Source organism: Bos javanicus, chromosome 21 (assembly GCF_032452875.1).
Source record: "Bos javanicus breed banteng chromosome 21, ARS-OSU_banteng_1.0, whole genome shotgun sequence".
NCBI lineage: Eukaryota > Metazoa > Chordata > Mammalia > Artiodactyla > Bovidae > Bos > Bos javanicus.
The window spans coordinates 1,889,617-1,909,200 of record NC_083888.1 but is presented as its reverse complement, the minus strand read 5'-3'; the positions used below and the strand labels follow the sequence as shown (position 1 = coordinate 1,909,200).

Below are 19,584 nucleotides of genomic sequence, written 5' to 3'. Positions count from 1 at the left end.
TCAGGTACATTCACATTTAGGACTGTTATATTTCCTTGATGGATTGATTCTTTATCACTAAGAAATGTGTCTCTTCTCTTGGGAATGTTCCTTGGCCTGAAGTCTGCTTTGTCTGGTGTTAACATAGCTACCCCTCCTTTCTTATGATTCGTGTTTACATGTTTCTGTTTCTTTACTTTCAACTTAATATGTCTTTTATAGTTTGTAGTTGTATCCTTTTTGATTGTTTACAATCTCTGCTTTTTGAGTTTTTGATCCATTTATATTTATTGTAATTGTCAATATGGTTGAGTTTAAGAGTATCAGGTTACTGTTTGTTTTTTAGTTGTGTTATTTATACTACTTCCCTCCCCCACTTCCTGCTTTCTTTTGGATTAAGCATTATTTAGAAGTCTGTTTTATCTCCACTGTTAGCTTGTATCTCTATTTTTTCCCCAGTTGGTTGCACTAGTATTTACAGTATGCACCTTAGTTTATCTCAGTCTGCCTGTAAAATAAGACCTCTTAGAGTATAGGAATTCTAGAACATTATAAATTCATTTACCTTTCTTCATCCTTTTTTGCCATTTTAATCTTCTGTTTTGCTTTTATGTAAGCTATGAATTCCACAGTAGAATTTCTGATTATTTCTTTATATAGTCAGCTGTTACATAAAGAAGTTTAAAAACCAGGAGCAATATTCTTTGATGTTTTGTTCATGTTTTCATTTCATTTCTTTTGTGTAGATTTTTTTCATGAACTCAAATTTCTATGTGATATTATTTTCCTTCTACTTGAAAAAATAAAAAAAATTCTAGAGCACTAAGTCTGTTGGCCAAAAAAAATCTTTCAGCTTCTATTTGTATGAAAATGTTGTTATTTCACTTGTAAAAATTTTATTAGGAAACTTTTCAAACTTACACAGGTATGAAATAATTGTAGAATGTAGTTCTACACTTAATATTTTACTTTATTTAATGTCTTGTATCTATATATCTGTTAACTTGTTTTATTTCTTTTTTTTTTTTGGATGCTTTTCAAAGTTTTGTTTTGGCCAGAAAGTTTGGGATTTCCCGTAACATTTTATAGAAAACTCCAAATGAACTTTTTGGCTAACTCAATAAGATGCAGATGTTAGAATATCTCATCCTTAATTTTGTCATATATAGTTAACTAAAACATATGAAATGTATCATTATTAATTTAGTGTATTGCACTTAACTAAATTTAGTATATTTTTCTGGTTATCTATTGGTACATAACAGATCACCCCAAACTTAGTGTCCCCCAAACATCTGCAGTTATTTGTTTTGTTTATAAAGCTGTACTTTGGGCAGAAATTGGCCAGGATAGCTTGTCTTGGCTTCCCCAAATTGGTTGTTTTGCTTTATACTCTTAACCAACAATTACAAGTTTCCAGTTGCTCTACAATCTTATCAGCATTTGGGACTCTCAGTCTTTTTGACGTAGCCATTCTAGTCGATATATAGTGGTTTATCTTAACATTTTGAAGGATATTTATCACTTGATACATAACTCTAGGTTGACATTTTTCTTTCCGCATTTGTTTCTGATGAGAAGTCTGTGGTTATACTTAATGTTTCTTCTCCTGTTCATAAAGTCTTTTTTGCCCCCTCTGGCGTCTCTTTTAAGATTTTCTCTTTATCCCTGATTTTTTTGTGTGTGTTTATCCTGCTTAGGATTTATTTACTTTGGGTGTGTTTGTTTTTTTTCTTTTTTGGTTTGTTTTGGTCTATGTGCTTATGCTTTCATCAAATTTGGAAAAGTGTCAGTCATTATTTCTTCACATGTATTTTTTTAAAGTCACTTCTCTTCCTTCTACATTGTTTTCCAGGGACTCTGGTTATATGTATAATGTTAGATTATTTGATAATTATATTCAGATCATTAATATTTTTAGTTCTTTTTTTGTCTCTTTCTGCTTCCACTTACTTTGTCTTGTATTTTACTGTTTTTTCCCCCTTCAGTGTCAAATACTTTGAGATGATTTATATATTTATGTAAGTATTATATATATATATTTATATACATTATTTTGTATTTCTAAAAGTTTCATTTTCATATATCCTTTTGAATCCTTGATCATATTTATAATATCTATTTTAAAAGTTCTCATCTACTGATTCCATCAGTTTTTTCCCTTCAGGGTCTTTTGACTAGTTTTTCTTTTGGTTATTGGTCTTGTTTTCCTGTTTGTAAATTTAGTAGTTTACTACTGGATACTGAATATTGTAATATTCTGTTGTTGAGTGGCTGGATTTTGTTGTCTTTTCGATTGTTAAATTTTGTTTTGGCAGCCAGTGAAGTAACTTGTTGCTCAGCTTGATTCCTTCAAGGTTCTGTTAGAGTGTATCTAGAAAAGGCTTAACTTTTGGGCTGGTAGCTACTAGAACGGCATGGCCTTTCTTAGTTTTCTACTAAATGTCCTGTAAATGTCTATGAAATGTTCTAAGTGTCCACATGTTCTCTTCATTCTGATTGGGGGGAACTTAGGGATCTCCAAGTCTTGTATGAGCACTGGGAATATCTCAGCTCACAGCTCCTCTTTCTTCAGCTTCATGGAGTCTTTCACTTTATTCATGCCCAGTTTAGTATATAGTGACAGACTTGAAAGGACCCTCAAGGCTTATGGAAACTTTTCTCTGCTTAGCTCCCCTCTCTGGCACTCAGTCTTAGTAAATATTCTAGCCATTTCAGCCTACTCAACTCTGACCTCTTGCTTCACACCCCAGTGAGACTGCTGTCCTCTGTCTGGGTTTCCCTCCATTGACTCTTATCAGAAAGTTGCCTTTAGGCAGAAATTCAAGCATTCAAAGGGTTCACCTTAACTCTGTTTATTCTCATGGATCAGTCTCACACTGCCTTGTACCCAGGGTCTGAAAACATTTTTTCGTGTGTGTTGTCCAGTTTTCTTGTTTTTGATAAGAAGTAACTGTTAGATACTTTTTGGATCTTTCTCTGGACTTTCTGTTTCATCTACATTTATTAAGTGCTCATACCATACTGTGCTTTTTAAAATAAAATTTTCATTCAAGTATGATACACATACAAAAGCATGTAAGTATGCACATAGGTTGTTACACTTTCACACACTGAGCACACAGATGTAGTCTGCATTCAGATCAAGGAATATGATCAGTTCCTCTGAAGCCCCTTGTGCTTTCTTTGTCATTAATTCTCTTTCCCCAAGAGTAACCAGTATCCTGACTTCTACTGGCATAGATGAGATTTTCCTGTTTTTATATTTTATGTAATTTGAAACAGTCACATGTAGTTGTATCTGACTTATCTCACACAGCATATTTGTGTGCTTCATCCACAGTGTTGGTTGTCGCTGGCTGCTTATCATGTCTGTATGGTACAGTTGACCCTTGAGAAGGTGTGGGGCTCGGGGTGCCCGTCCCCTGCACATTTACAAAGCTGCGTGTATGGCCACAGTAGGCCTTGCAGACTGACAGTTCTGTGACTTCAACCAGCTGTAAATAGTGTTACTATATTAGTGTATTTTCTGAAGAAAAATCCACGTCTAAGTGGACTTGCATAGTTCACACTTGGGTTGTTCAAGGATCAGCTGTATTTTGTTTTTCATTCCGCTGCTGATGGACATTTTAGTCATTTCTGGTTTAGGGTGACTAAGACTGTTGTTACTGTCAATTTTCCACTAAATATCTTCTAGTGAACGTGTGTTCTCATTTCTGTTTGATGTACCTAGAGGAATTTTTAAGTTATAGGATATGTATACATTTAGTTTTAGTAGATAACGGTCAAATTTTTTTGAAGGGGTTGTATCAATTTTAATTATACTATTTACTATCCTACATTTAGTCCCTGGTAGAACAAGTTTTTTGGAAAGAGAGACGTTTCTTTTAGAAAATGAAATATTCTTGGTGATTCTTACGTTTTTGAGCTTCAGAATATACTTTCGTTAAATTGACTTGGGGTAAATTTGTGTTATTTTAGAATTAAGGGATACTCTTGTTTATTCATCTGTGAATTGCATTTGGAACTACTTCAGAATCCTTTTTCAGGCCAGAGCTTTACTTTTTTTTTTTTTCCCCGCCTTGTACACGGGAGGTGTGGAGTCAAGAAAACAGTCCCCAATATGATGAAAGTAAACATGAAGGAGACGCGCCTTCCCCTCAACCAGCTTATAATTAGAAGCACTGAGAAATGTATGCAGATAGCTATAATATATAAAATAATAAACTTAAGGTAGAAATTAATATAGTATTAGGAATATATAGTAAATGATTATTTACAGAAGAGATTAGAGAATTGTGTGGTACAATAATTAAAATGAGTATTTTTTAACAGGGCATAATAGGTGGGTGGGAGATAAAGGTTAGCAAAAGATAGAGAAGTATTTTGGGGTAAACTGTTGTGAGAAACAAAAGCATTGAACTCAGAAATACAGATGGCTAGTAAGCAACAGTTAGAACTGGACATGAAACAACAGCCTGGTTCCAAATAGGAAAAGGAGTACATCAAGGCTGTATATTGTCACCCTGCTTATTTAACTTATATGCAGAGTACATCATGAGAAACACTGGGCTGGAGGAAGCACAAGCTGGAATCAAGATTGCTGGGAGAAATATCAATAACCTCAGATATGCAGATAACACCACCCTTACGGCAGAAAGTGAAGAAGAACTAAAGAGCCTCTTGATGACAGTGAAAGAGGAGAGTGAAAAAGTTGGCTTAAAGCTCAACATTCAGAAAACTAAGATCATGGCATCTGGTCCCATCACTTCATGGGAAATAGATGGGGAAACAGTGGAAACAGTGTCAGACTTTATTTTTCTGGGCTCCAAAATCACTGCAGATGGTGACTGCAGCCATGAAATTAAAAGATGCTTACTCCTTGGAAGGAAAGTTATGACCAACCTAGATAGCATATTGAAAAGCAGAGACATTACTTTGCCAACAAAGGTCCATCTAGTCAAGGCTATGGTTTTTCCAGTGGTCATGTATGGATGTGAGAGTTGGACCATAAAGAAAGCTGAGCGTGGAATAATTGATGCTTTTGAACTGTGGTGTTGGAGAAGACTCTTAAGAGTCCCTTGGACTGTAAAGACATCAGAACAGTCAGTCCTAAAGGAAATCAACTGTGAATATTCATTGGTGCTGAAGCTAAAGCTGCAGTACTTTGGCCACCCGATGAGAAGAGCTGACTCATTGGAGAGGACCCTGATGCTGGGAAAGATTGAGGGCAAGGGGGCAACAGAGGATGAGGTGGTTGGATGGCATCACTTACTCAATGGACATGAGTTTGAGCAAGCTCCAGGAGATATGAGGGACAGGGAAGCCTCGTGTGGGTGGGGCACAAAGAGTTGGACACAATATTAGTGACTGATCAACAGTGGAAGGAAAAGACATGGTCTTTAGAATCAGACAACTTGATCTTAACCTTATATTTACTAGTTAAGTGACCTAAAGCACGTCACCTAATAGGAAATATTCCTCTTTTGTAAGATGTTTATCCTGAGAAGTATATTTTGTGAACATTTTCAAGCAGTGGAAGTATAAAAACGAATTATATGTATGTTCTCTAAAAGTGTGGTCTAGTCAGAGAAGAGGCTGAACTGGCAAATTTTTTCCGAATCGTGTACAGTTTCATCTGAAATGCTACTCTGGAACAAAACCAACAACAGAATAATTGGGGGAAGTGTTGGAGTGTGGGGGAATTTCTGAGATAGAATTGATAGCAGTGGGTGAGTTTGTTGTACTGGAAAGGGCTTCTCTTTAGAATATAACTCAGTTTTCTAATTTGGATGACTGGACTGGTAGTGGTATCATTACTTCCCCTGCTTTTTCTTAATATGTCTGGGATAAACATTATTCATGCCTCAGTGCTCACTTTATATGTTACTTTATAAAGAATATCTTTACTTTTTCCCAGACTTAAGTCAGAATACTCTATTTGTGCGCTTGTATTGTGGTTTCTTCCTCACAACACTTAACTGTGCGTTGCGGTTACCTACTTTATTGTGGTTTTTATTGTTTGTGCCCATTTCCCCCATTACATGGGAATAAGAGCAAGTCTAGTTTCCAATTCTGGGGAGGGGGGTCACTAAAACTTTACAGACTGAATTTTGAATTTATTTTAATTTTTTAAATTAATAAATTTTAATTGGAGGCTAATTACTTTACAATATTCATAGTGGTTTTTGCCATACATTGACAAATCAGCCATGGGTGTACATTTGTCCCCCATCGTGACCCCCCTCCTACCTCCCTCCCCATCTCATCCCTCAGGGTCCTCCTAGGGCACTGGCTTTGAGTGCCCCACTTCATGCATTGAACTTGGACTGGTCATCTGTTTCACATTTGGTAATACACATGTTTCAGTGCTATTCTCTAAAATCATCCCACCCTCGCCTTCTCCCACAGAGTCCAAAAGTCTATTCTTTATATCTGTGTAAGAGCATGTCTAGTTTCTTTATCAGTATGTCTTCGTCCACTTGTAGACCTTCAAACATTTTAAAATTTGGGCTATAATTGCCATATAACATTGTATTAGTTTTAGGTAGTAGACATTCTTTGATCTTTAGTATCAAACTGTACAGTGGTTGGGCTAAATAAAAACGAGGGGGGAAATGAAGAATGGCACCATTTTTTTCGTTTTTCACTTTTTTTTTTTTTTTTACCATTTTTCTTGTAACCTGTAATTAGCAGGACAACAAGAGTAGGAAGAGTAGGCACATCAAGATGGAGTGAGGTTTTTTTTAATAATTGAGTTTGATTTTATATACTAATGAACATCCCAAGTGCATGTGTACCATTGGTAACTGAGAGTAGCAGGCTTATGACTCAAGAGATCAAGGCTTAAAAGTTGTAAGGGCTCTTAAGATGTGAGGGATCTTAAAAGATGTTAGGGATCTTAAGTATATAGAGAGGTGATGGAGGAACAGGTGCTGACCTTGTCCAGAAAATTAATTTAACCTAAATTGCTGCTAAGTCACTTCAGTCGTGTCCGACTCTGTGCGACTCCATAGACGGCAGCCCACCAGGCTCCCCCGTCCCTGGGATTCTCCAGGCAAGAACACTGGAGTGGGTTGCCATTTCCTTCTCCAAAGCATGAAAGTAAAAAGTGAAAGTGAAGTTGCTCAGTCGTGTCCGACTCTTCGTGACCCCATGGACTGCAGCCCACCAGGCTCTGTCCATGGGATTTTCCAGACAAGAGTACTGGAGTGGGGTGCCACTGCCTTCTCCATAACCTAAATTAAATAGCCCCTTTTCTTACCTTAAGAAAAGGGCTACTGATGGAAACTTAGAGGCTGTGGTTGGGGAGTAGGAAAATGAACTGGCAGAAGACATAATTCCAGTCAGAGGTAGAACACTGACAGGTACAGCATTATGGAAGCCAGGAGGGGTGAGAAATGGTTAGAATTGTGAAATATTGCAGAGAAAAAGTAGGATTAAGAGGTCATAAGATGTAGCCCATATGAGAATGATGATGACTTTTATAAGAAAACTTTGAGTATGTGAAAAGTTTTGTATGTTAGCATCTGAGGTAATGGTCTTTCTGGTGGTTAAAGGAAGGTAACGGTACTGTAAAGTGTTAATGGAGTTGAGGGAATTACGTTGGAAGTACTATAAGAAAGTAATATTTAAAAATTTGGTGAATTTAAATCTAGAGTGAACTAAAATGAGGAGAACCTAAAGGCAGGAAGATTTATGCAGGAAAGTTACTGGGAACACTCTTGTTGAGAAATTTACAAATGTACAAAGCTGAATGAGTTTGTCAACAAGTAGCTTTCCCACAAATTTAAGACACTGTAAACATGGCATAAATGAGAACAGGATTGCTAAGTGGACATAATGAAAAAGTGATAGAAAAAGTAGTCTGGAAATTAAGTTTGTGCTATGATTATAAGGAGGTGAAGGAAATAGGCTATTGGAGAGGAGATAAAAGACATGACAGATGTATTAATAATAAATATGCACCTGTGTAGAGGGAGAAAAAGTGAGGGTAGGCAGATGGACTGTTTTAAGGATAAATGAAAATGATAGTAGGACAGGTGGATATAGATTCATATTGACATTTCTTATTTTTAGATGCATTTCTTATTCTTTGATTTATACCGAGCCCTCTGCTGAATATAAAGAAAATAAAGGCACTAGGTGCGGTGTAAGAGTGCTAATAGTTAAATTTGCAGAGTGCAACTAGCATTTTTGGTGCTTACAGTTTCTGTTACGTATCCTATATCTTCATAGATGTGGTATATTTCTTCCATGATTATGTGTTCCTAATCTTCTAAGGCAAAGTATCTCAAATTGGGGTATACATATCACATGAAATGTGTGCTTAAAATACAGATCTCTATATCCCCATTTTATGTACTGAATCACAGTCTCTGGAGGTTGAGATCAAGTAAGTATGCATTTTTTTTTTTACAGATTCCTCAGGTGATTGTATTATAGAAGAGAGTTTGAGACTCTGTTAAGATCTTAACATTTGATTAATTTTAAAAACAGTAATTATATGCTGCTGCTGCTAAGTCACTTCAGTGGTGTCCGACTCTGTGCGACCCCATGGACTGTAGCCCACCAGGCTCCTCTGTCCCTGGGATTCTCCAGGCAAGAACACTGGAGTGGGTTGCCATTTCTTTCTCCAATTATATGCAGTATATTCATTTTCTGACAACAACCTTCAGGATGCTGGGTGGGTTTCCTGACTTGGTGGGGAACTTGGTTTCTTCATATGTAGTAAAAGGAAATATATTAAAAAAAAAAAAAAAAAAACTTCAGTTCTGTTCAACTGAGACGTGCTCTGATTGTGTACAAATGAGATAAGAATTTACAGTGATTATTTGGATCCATGCTAAAGCTTAAAGGCTTCAAAATTTGTTTTTTGATAAGAGAAGTTTTGATAGGTTAAATGTTTGATTTAAGGAATAATAATTGCTACCGTACACTGAGGCCCTATTATGCTCCAGGCAACATTGTCTTACATACTTTAAAAATATTTTCACTAATGCAACAACCTGACACCTAAGACTGACAGGACACTCCCAAGCTGCTACTCTGGGAGGTAGCGGGGCAGATGCTCCTATATGTACCTAACATAGCAGGTGCTCACCATATATAATTTAGTTAAAAGCTTAACTGCTATAGGTATCTGAAGGAATTCAAGACACGTACTTAAATAGTTGTCATGTATTTTCAGCCCTGTTGGAGAGAGAGAGGAGTAAGGAAATGGAGATCAGTAAGCTCTGTGGCTGGAGAAGGCAGTAGCACCCCACTCCAGTACTTTTGCCTAGAAAATCCCATGGACGGAGGAGCCTGGTAGGCTGCAGTCCATGGGGTCGATAAGAGTCGGACATGACTGAGCGACTTCACTTTTACTTCTCACTTGCATGCATTGGAGAAGGAAATGGCAGCCCACTCCAGTGTTCTTGCCTGGAGAATCCCAGGGACGGGGAAGCCTGGTAGGCTGCCGTCTATGGGGTCACACAGAGTCGGACACGACTGAAGCGACTTAGCAGCAGCAGCAGCAGCAGCAAGCTCTGTGGCTGAAAATGGGCATCATGGTTCTGCCCGCTGGAAGCCTTCAGGCCGCAGGGCCTGCCTAACTACCTGTCCATACATCCTGGCAGCAGCTCTTAGGGGCGTTTGTCTCTTGATATGTTTTGAATATTCACAGATACTACAAATGAGTTTGGTTCTGTAATTTTAGAGCAATTTTTTTTCTTTGAAAGTTGTCTATTCAGTTGTCTGTGTAAAAAGAATTGAGTGAGGTGTTTTATGTTTTAGGTTAAAAATCTGTAAGAGCCTGATTTTAGAATTCACCAGCTCCTCAGAAGTTTGGCGAAATATGGTATGTTTCTGTTTTATTTTTTGAAAGTCAAAATTGCATGAATATCTTAATGTCATGATTAGAATAGTGATGTATTCAGCAGATTTGGATAACTGCCATTTTTAAAGGATTATGCTGCTAGGTGCTAAATCACTATGCTGCCAGGTAGACTGTATGAGGGCTCCAAGTGGGATTCGGAAAGAAATTTAGAAGAGGTTAGTGTGCTACGAGGGGTAAAATAATTGCATAAGAAGATTGAGGGGGCAAGTTTGGCTGTTAGGCTATGAGTTAATAATAGCTTCCATTTATTGGGCTTTTTCTATGTGTCAAGCACTGTTTTGAACAAAATACATGTTTGTTCATCCTCATGACAGACCTCTGAAATAGGTACTACTGTTACCTTAGTTCTGTATATTGGGAAACAGTCTTGGAGAGGTTAAGAAACTTGCCCAAGATTTTCCATTGAGTAAGGGACCAAACAAGGCCTTGTATCCATCCTGACTCTGGGAGCTGTTTGTTCTGTTGAGCACTAGACTATGAAAAAGTAAGTCTAGAAGAGAAAACTTGCCTCAGTATTTTTCACAGAACATGTAGCTCTTTAATGAATTAATTCATCTCAGTTAATCAATTAAAAGGTATTTTGACTTCTTCATTTTTATGTTTTACAGGTTGGAAAGTTAGACTTGGGTCTTTTAAATCCACATACACTATTAGTCTTATGAAGACCAGAGGAAATACTATTCGTTTCAGGGGGCGCATTACCTCTTTTCCAAATGACCTCAAGAATCTTCTAGGTTGTTATTAGGAAGCATGTAACATAATAGGAAAATCTAGGAAATTTGATATCTTCCAGGGATCATAAATCCCACATATTTAGGCATACCTCAGAGGTATTTCAGGTTTAGTTCTAGACTACTGCAGTAAGGCAAATAAAGCTAATCATGTGAAGTTTCTGGGTTTCTGATGCCTATGAAGGTTATATTGACAGATGCTTACTATAGTATATTAAGTGTACCATAACATTATGTCTAAAAAATAGTGTACATATCTTAATTAAAAAATACTTTGTTGATTAAAAAAAGTGCTAAACATCATCTGAGCCTTCCGCAAGTTGTTATAGTAATATCAAAAGTTACTGATCATAAATCACTGTGGCAAATATAATAATGAGGAAAAAATGTGAAATATTGCAAGAATTAACCAAAATGTGACACAGAGACATGAAGTGAGCCAATGCTGTTGGAAAGATGGCACCTGTAGACTTGGTAGAGGCAGGCTGCCACAAACCTTCAGTTTGTCAAAGACGACACACATTATTTGTGAAGCGCAATAAAATGAAGTATGTCTGTATTGGAGTCCGCGAAAGTTATTTATGTATTCTTTGGCCAACTCTTACCCTTATCTGAATTTGAAGCCCAAGTTCATAGGCTGCAGAGTTATGGGTTCAAGCATTGATGTTTCATCCCTTAGTATTCTCAAATAGCTTCCTATTTTATAAATGTCAAGGGTCTTTTGTTTCTGTCTCCTAATTTTCTCATCTTTCCTTAGATAACTTTTCAGATTTGGCCTGGATATATAGTTTGGTAGCGAAATCATCCGGAGGAAAAACTAGTTGCAGGGCATGAACTCTTGATTCTGGGGTATTCCCGATGTGTATCTTTGCCAGTACTGCAGTGTGAGTAGGATGCCTGATAAATCGTGAACCATGATAATCAGGACAGTTCAGCTAAGGCCAAGTAAGGGGATCAGAGGATACTAGGTTGAGGGAGAAAAAAATGATTTTGTATTTCGCCATTCTCTGTCATGAAACTGAATGTTAGTGGATTTATGACTGATAAGGAGAATATGATATTCATGACATACCCAAGGAGTTTTTGCTACTGTTATATTATCCTGTGGAATAAGTAGGAATAGACTTGGTGTGTGTGTGTGTGTGTGTGTGTGTGTGTGTGTGTATAACTATTTCATTAAGCATTTGACTACCTGGAAAACTGTTACTATTAGTCCCATTTAAACTATTGTAATTGTGGATTCTCAATTTATATTTTAAATCTTTGCTTACTTACATATATTTAAATCATGAGGCTCTAGAGCAAAACTAAACAAAATCACAAAATACTAATTCTGGTTAGGAAGTCAGTATACCTATGTTTTAGTCCTAGGCCTGGCTTCAACACTAATACTAAAATCTTGGGCAAGTCAATTAATCACTCTAAGGCTGCTTTGTTTTTCTGTTTTTTTAAAATTCTTTCTATCGTACCTACTTGGTATAGGTTAGAGCCATAGTTGTTTTGAGATTTAAGATACTGTTGACCAAAGTGCTTTTGTAAACTGTGACACTTCATAAAAGTACAAGATTATTGTCATGTTTTCTCAAGTGAAGAAATAATTTAAGAAAAAAGTGTTGGAAAATAGTCCTTGAAAGCATTTCTATAATTATTCTTCTGATGAATGTTACATTGGCACCTAATTTGAACCTGTGAAGATTTTTTTTTTTTTTTGAACAATGAATTGAGTTTATAAAGTGTTCTAACTAAAGATTTGTTTAATTTATTAGAGTTATTAAACCTACGCTCAGATCAAGTTAGCAGCTAGACTGGTGTGACAACCTGTTTTTAATCAGTGACTCAAAGCTGTGATCACCCTGATGTCACCGAATGGCCACAGCTTGTAAAAGGTAATTTTGAATGTTATTTTACAGCCTTTAAAAGGCTGCCATTGTAAAATACATGCTGTTAAAAAAAAGAAGGAAGAAAATGTATAGTTGACAGGGATACTGACTGCTAAGAATAGTGGACCTACGAGTTGACCCGCTTCTCCGTTTAATCTCCTTCCTAAAATACTTTCTGCCTTTTCCCCAGACTTATCTGTATGAATAAATAGGAAAGTATTTCTAAAAATTTCCAAGTTTTTAAATAAAGATTTTATTATGAAGATTAAAAAAAATATGAAAAAAGTCTTAATATACATTTTAAAATATGCTTTTCATGTGGTGAGAGTTTTAATAACACTGGTATACTGTTCTGTCCCAGAGAGTTACAGTGGAAGTTAAAGGAGGGCCTTGCAGTCCAGAGAAGCTGCACCTCATAAAAATCTCTCTTCTGATTTGTTTTTCTGACAAACTTTAGGTTAACCTGAGTCAGTACTTTTGGGGTTTTTTTCGTTTGATTTGTGTCCTCAATTTGGTAAAATTACGGCTGACTGAATGGATATGAGCTTGAGCAAGCTCCAGGAGATGATGGACAGGGAAGCCTGGTGTGCTGCATACAGTCCACGGGGTTGCAAAGAGTTGGACACGACTGAGCAGCTGAACAGCCAGATCCTTACTTCCCAGCATTTGACAGTAAAGAATAAAGACTCTTCAGGAGCTAAATTAAAGCTTGGAAGCTATTGTTAGATCTTAGGTATTTTATTTATTTATTGGAGTTTTGGAATTTTTTTCCCCCAAACTTTAAACTTATTTTGTATTTGGGTGTAGCCAGTTAACAATGTGGTGGGAGTTTCAGGTGAATAGCAAATAGCATATATCTGTTCTCCCCCCAGATCTTACATACTTTAAAATTTTGAGTGTTTGGATCCTAACTTTAGGATACTCTTTGGTAAATTATTTAGAATGTTACAGACAGAATACAATAAGCAGAATGACTAGAAATTTATACAGGCAGGTACTATTACTTATTACTCACTATAAGATAAAAAGTGCTTCTTTTAGTTCAGTGTTTATTCATAACCTTTTTCTTGATTAAAAAACAATTTCCGTTTTGAGTGAAAAACAAATGCACTATGTTTAAGAGTCTTAGGGTAGATTGTTTTAAGGTAATAATCGTCAATTTATATTATTCTTTTCTTCTTCTTGAATTGGTTTAAATTACTTGGTTTGACTTTAAAGTGGTTTTGGTAGTTACATTAATATATGTTAATATTAAATGATGCTAATGTTTACGTATTCTGTTGTTTAGGGAACAGACTTTGGAAATTAGAATGTAGATACCATTTGATGTATTTAATCTCTATTCCATTTCAGAATCTCAAAACTTTACAATAATTACAAATTGTACTTCTGAGACTTGGAGTTATGTTCCCTCTTGCTTGCATCTTACCTTTTTGCAGTAGTAGTTTAATTTCCCTGTCAATGTGTCCTCAGTTTTTCTCCCTCTCTCTTTCCCTGTTAATTTTGAAAATTTTGCCGCCTACGTGTTTAAAAGCTTCTAATCTGCCTCTCTTCCCTTAGAGCCAGCAGGTTTATTTTTTGTTTTGCAAGCCTGCTCTGCCTCCTTACAGTATGACATCTGATGCTGGAGGGTCGGTCGCACTTTCAAAAATGAGTCAGCTGGTACATGGGGTTATCATCACTTTTTAGCTCTTCTGTCTGAGAGATACAAGTTTGGAAGCAATCTTGGGGTACTTACCCACAAGGCTGGTGGAAACCAGGTGTGTCACAAAGGTGATTTGTTTGCTCCCTGGGGGAGAGGGTGGAGTGAAATTTTTGCATTTGTGTCACTGCCAAGTCACTGCCACCTCCAGCATGCCCCAGGTTTTAGTTCTGATATCATTTTGTGCATAATTGAAAATGTGAATATACTGCAAAGAAGATCTAAAATAAATATTTGAGCTGCTGGACTCCTACATTTTTTTGCATTCTTTCCCTTGGACCACTGCAATGAGGGATAATTTTGAAAGTGATAAAGAAGTGAGTTTTTTAAAACTGAGAAATACGGGAAACAGATTTTTTCTTTTCTGGTGGCTCTGAGTTTAAGATTCTTTTGTTAAAAGTTGTTTGGAATTTGAAGTCTCAAGTCAGTGATAAATTTACAAATCAAGTCCTTGTAATATCAGTTTGAAAATTTAGCTTTTGACCTCTAAAAAATATTTTACCTATTCTGTGAATTTAAAGTGTTGAAATCAGTATTATGCTGATTCACCTTAATATATGTTGACTGATGCTGGTTATAAAAGTGAATAGAATAATAGGAATTTATTTTTTTTAACATGTTGGGTAGGGTAGGCAGAATTGGTTCATGCCCCAGAATGAAAATAAAAGATTTCTTACTGTCTTAGAATTTTGAATATTTCTACTTAAAATAGCAGCAGTATATTGAAAAAGTAGAAAAAAACTGGCAACTGTTTATAGCTGAAGTCATTCATTGTTATCCACAGCAAGATTTTTAATGCCCTGGAATACAATTGACAGGTACACATGCTGCCAGTGTATTTTCAGGGAAAGCTACTTTCGTTGAAATAAGGTAATCTTGATCAGAATGGTAAATCAGACTTCAGTGTCTCAAAATTCATGAGGCTATTAGGTTTAAATTTGTATTATCTACAGCAGAGATTGGCAGACTTTTTTTTTAAAGGGCCAGGTAATAAATATTTTAGGCTTTGTGGGCCACGTGTCTGTAAGTTTCTCAGCTCTGCTCTTGTATTATAAAAGCAGCCATAGACAGTATGTAAATGAATGAGCATGCCTCTGTGCCAGAACAAGCTTATAAAAATAGGCGGCTGACCCAGGCCTTAGTTTGTCATCCCAGGCAGTAGTTTGCTGATACTTTATCTAAAGTTTGGGATCACGAATACCAGTGCATACCTTTGATATTGTGAATAACTGATACTTGGCTGTAGACGGTTTCATAGTTGTATGTTTTTATTATAAATATTTGACTTTGTAAATAATTATGATTTGTTGCATTGGTTTGTATGTTGGTACCTAAATAGTGTTTAGTTTCCTTTCCTTAAAAAAATGAACTGAGTTTTTATTAGTCTAGCCCTTATGATAAATGTGTTGTATGGCAATCTGATCGGATCACTTTTTTCTCATGTTGAACTTTTAAAATTGTTAACCCATTAAATCTTGGTTTCAAATTTGTCTTCCAAAATAAAATGTTTGCTCCTTTTTTGAAATATGGAATATTTTGCTTAACTTTTCTCAATTGCATTTTACAGATCATCAGGAGAACCTCAATCTGACGACATTGAAGCTAGCCGAATGTAAGTGTAACTTGGTTGAGGCTGTGGTGTCTAAGTTGCTCTAGATTGCTTTAAATGGTATCACATTTTTTGAAAACAATTTCCAGTTAAAGAGAGTAATACTTTAGAAAGTAAATTGGAAGATAGGAATACACATGTCTCATTTTCCCTACCAAATAAATACCTCTAAATCTTGGTAACATATTACTAGATTTCTACTTCTAGACAGATAATTGCATACCCCTGGATTCTTACATATTTTTGCTCCCCTAGAAGTTTTAGTCTGTTAGTGTGAAAGACCTGGAAGCACATCATTTCATTTATGGTGGTAGAAGGATCCCAGGATGGAACATGAACATAAAGAAGTACCAGTGTACTCAGGTACCTTGATGCAATAGGGACCTAATCCACATGGCAGAAAACAGGGGTGATCAGGGAAGGCTAAGTTAAGTCTTGAAGTGAGACTGGGAGTTAGCTAGCACATGCTAGGCAGAAACATGAGCACTTACAAAGCCACAGAGTAAACGTAAGAAGCAGTAGGCAGTTGAGGATTTTTAGATTATAGACTAACCGAAAGGTGGAAAGTTAAAGGAGATGAGACTGGATAAAAAGGACTAGGTGCTTGCATGCTTTGGGAACGGCCTTGGCCTGTCTCTCATAGGTATTTGGGAGTCAGTAAAGAATTTGCTAAGTAGGGTAACCTTGTTAGATATATATATTTTTAGTAACTTTGCTGGCAAGGAAACAGGATTGAAGAGAAATCATATGGTAGGAAGACCAAAATTTAGTCAATGAAAGCCTAAATAAGGGCAGCAGTATATTAGGAATTCAAGATAAACTTTTCTGGTTTAAAGAAAAGTATTTAGAAAGTGAAGTAGTTAAGACTTCAGTGATTAGTTGTGAAAATATAAGAAGTTTAAAATAACTAGAGATGGTGATTATTGAAGCAGGGCTTTAAGGTAATAAAGGTTGGAATTAAAAATATAGGTATAGGGATTTCTCTTGAATAAGAGCAAAGACCCGTATGAATGTAGAAGAGGGAGGTAAGGATGAGTGCTGGTGCTGCTGCTGCTGCTGAGTCAGTTCCGTTGTGTCTGACTCTGCGTGACCCCATAGACAGCAGCCCACCAGGCTCCTCTATCCCTGGGATTCTCCAGGCAAGAACACTGGAGTGGGTTGCCATTTTCTTCTCCAAGGATGAATATGTAATATTAAATGTATTGGTAGGTAAGAATGGGGAAGTCAAAGCCACTGTGCCTAAACTGTCAATTTTCTTAGTAAATTAGGTCAGCTACAACACTGTGTGCTTCTGGAAGAAGTGGTTTCATTGTTGATTAAGCTTGGGACATATAGACTTAAACCTGAAAATTGTGAAAAATCCTTTAGAATGATATACATTGTGCATCTCCAAGAAGGGATTATAAAATGTATTTTTCAAACATATGTGTCCATGTAACTTAAAATTTTTTTGTGTGGTAAAATACACATTATAAAATGTCCAATTTAGTGGTAATTAGTTACATCTATATTGTTGTGCAATGATTGCCACCATCATCTCTGTAACTCTTTTCATCTTGCAAAACTGAAACTGTTGTCAGTTAAAAAAAATCACTCCCCATTCACTCTTCTCCCCAGACCCTGGCAATCACCATTCTACTTTCTTTGATTTGGACAACAATACCTCGTATACTCTGAGTGCCCACAGTATTTGTCTTTTTGTGATTGGCTTATTTTACTTACATCGCATGATATCAAGGTTCATCCATGTTGTAGTGTATGTCAGAATTTTCTTCCCTTTTAGGAACTGAATAATCTGTTGTATGTATGTAACATTTCGTTTATCCATGTATCTGCTGATGGACACCGGTTGCTTTTGTTTTAGCTATTGTGAATAATGCTGCAGTGTAAGAATACCTCTTCGAGACCCTGCTTTTATTTCTTTGGGTATATGCCCAGAAGTCAGATTGCTGGATCATATGATAGTCCTATTTTTAATTTTTTGCACAAGGAACCTTCATACTGTTTTCTAGAGTGGCTGTACCACTTTAACAGTTTGACCACATAATGCACAAAGGTTATAATTCCATACATTCTCAACATTTGTAATTTTTTTTTTTTCCTTCACTATATGCCATCCTAATGGGAGCACGGGTATTTCTCTTTATAGTTTTTTGACCATGTAACTTTTTAAGAAACATTTTAAAGTAGTTTTTGTAGAACTCAAGAGTTTGGTTAGGGGATTTGAAAAGGCTGAAAACTTGGAAAGTTCTTGGGGAAAATGGGTGAAGTGGACCAGATATTGAGAGTCTCATGCTAACAGGGTACCCAGCTAAGATTAACTTATCCATACTTGCAGTTAGACGACTTTTCTGTAGTAGCCAGAAAAAGATGCATGGTATTTCACCATTGGCTGTTAGAACAGATGGGAGTGGCATGTGTGTAGAGTGTTAACATTGGAGTAGTTGAATTTACATGTCATCTGTTGGAAAGGTTGTGGTGCCAGATGAAGATGTTGGGTTGGTTATAGAACGCATGATGGGTCAAAGATAGTTTCAGTTTAAGTGAAACTCTTACAAGCATAGATGATGATGATCAGAGCCTAAGGTAGTGATTGGCTGAAACTGAGAGGAGATGAGGGACCCTCAAGTTAAGAAAGTCAAGTATTTTGGGGGCTTGAGGGTTGGGATAGATCATGCATACAGGCATTGAAGTCACAATGCCATTGATATAACTGGGGCAAAATAGAGGCTTTAGTATATTAGTGCAATTTACCAGAAAGTTTCTAAGTATAAGTTGTGTTTGTGTTGTGCTTTTTTTTTTTTCTTTCAAATGGGGGGTGGGCATTGTTTTTAATACAGTGAATAAGAAGGATAACAGTACATTTAGGGATTTGAGTTGTCTGTGGAAACGTCACTTAAAAGAATTATAAGAAATGCATTTGGGGGCAAGTTAGGTTTCAGTGAAAGCTAAAAGATTGAGAAAACATTATATAAAGCAATTGAAGATATGAATGTGTTTCTGGCGATCTTGATGGAAGAGGTTAGATGGATGCATCAAGAGTAAAGAATGAAAAGGAAAGATGAGGCTTGTGTTTTGTAGTATGGCAAGAATGTGAGGTGTGGTAGGATGTTTATCATGAGGTTCCAGATGAGACTCTGGTGTTAAGTTCTGGTTGAGTTTAGCAAGGTATCATTGCTGTTGCCCATTGTAAGGTGGAGTAACTGGAAATTAGAACTAACAAAGATTTCTAAGCTTCTGGCCATAATGGTGAGACTATAGTTCTAAGTTTTCATGTCTGCCACAGTTTCTCAAATTTCTATAACTGTAGAAACCATAACTAGGCAGTAGTTTAGTAAGATTTCTTCTACCTTAAGCTTATGTGTCTTGATTTACAAAATAGGCGATGAAGAATTCTTGTTTTTATCTAAGAATTAACTAGTGTGTGTTATTAATGGCAACATCTTATATTTATTAAAGCGTGATTCTTTTTACCACTTTGAGATATATTTGCATTTGATATCCTTTAGGGAACACCTCGAGTACATTTTAAATAATTATATAAAATTAAAGAATATGCATGGTTTTAGAAATTCTTAGTGTCACCCATTTCCTAGAGCACAGAAAAACATAGTTTTTAACAGCTGCATGCTAATTTATAGTTTAGCCTCGAAATAGAACTGACACAATAACCCAGATCTTTTTATTCGATTATATAATATACTTGGATTTTGTTTAAATTCTACATACCATATAGTAGTCTTTTTTTACATACTAATTTAGACTCTTTAATTTTCTTAATGATTTCAAAGCAGTTTTAGTAA

General features: G+C 36.2%; 1 protein-coding gene across 4 annotated transcripts in view; it reads left to right on the top strand.

The window, feature by feature from the left end:
• The window catches only part of UBE3A (ubiquitin protein ligase E3A), a 96,399-nt gene that overhangs the window by 23,105 nt on the left and 53,710 nt on the right, over positions 1-19,584 (top strand). Inside the window, exons 2-5 of one of the 4 annotated variants that reach the window (XM_061394195.1) lie at positions 9,757-9,820; positions 12,357-12,476; positions 14,160-14,230; positions 15,740-15,784. The exons of 1 other annotated variant lie outside the window; for it this stretch is intronic. In XM_061394195.1, coding sequence (XP_061250179.1) covers positions 15,783-15,784 — 2 coding nt within the window. In that variant the 5' untranslated portion in view covers positions 9,757-9,820; positions 12,357-12,476; positions 14,160-14,230; positions 15,740-15,782. The remainder of the gene's footprint in view (positions 1-9,756; positions 9,821-12,356; positions 12,477-14,159; positions 14,231-15,739; positions 15,785-19,584) is intronic. 2 more of the 4 variants (XM_061394194.1, XM_061394196.1) reach the window with 2 other exon arrangements.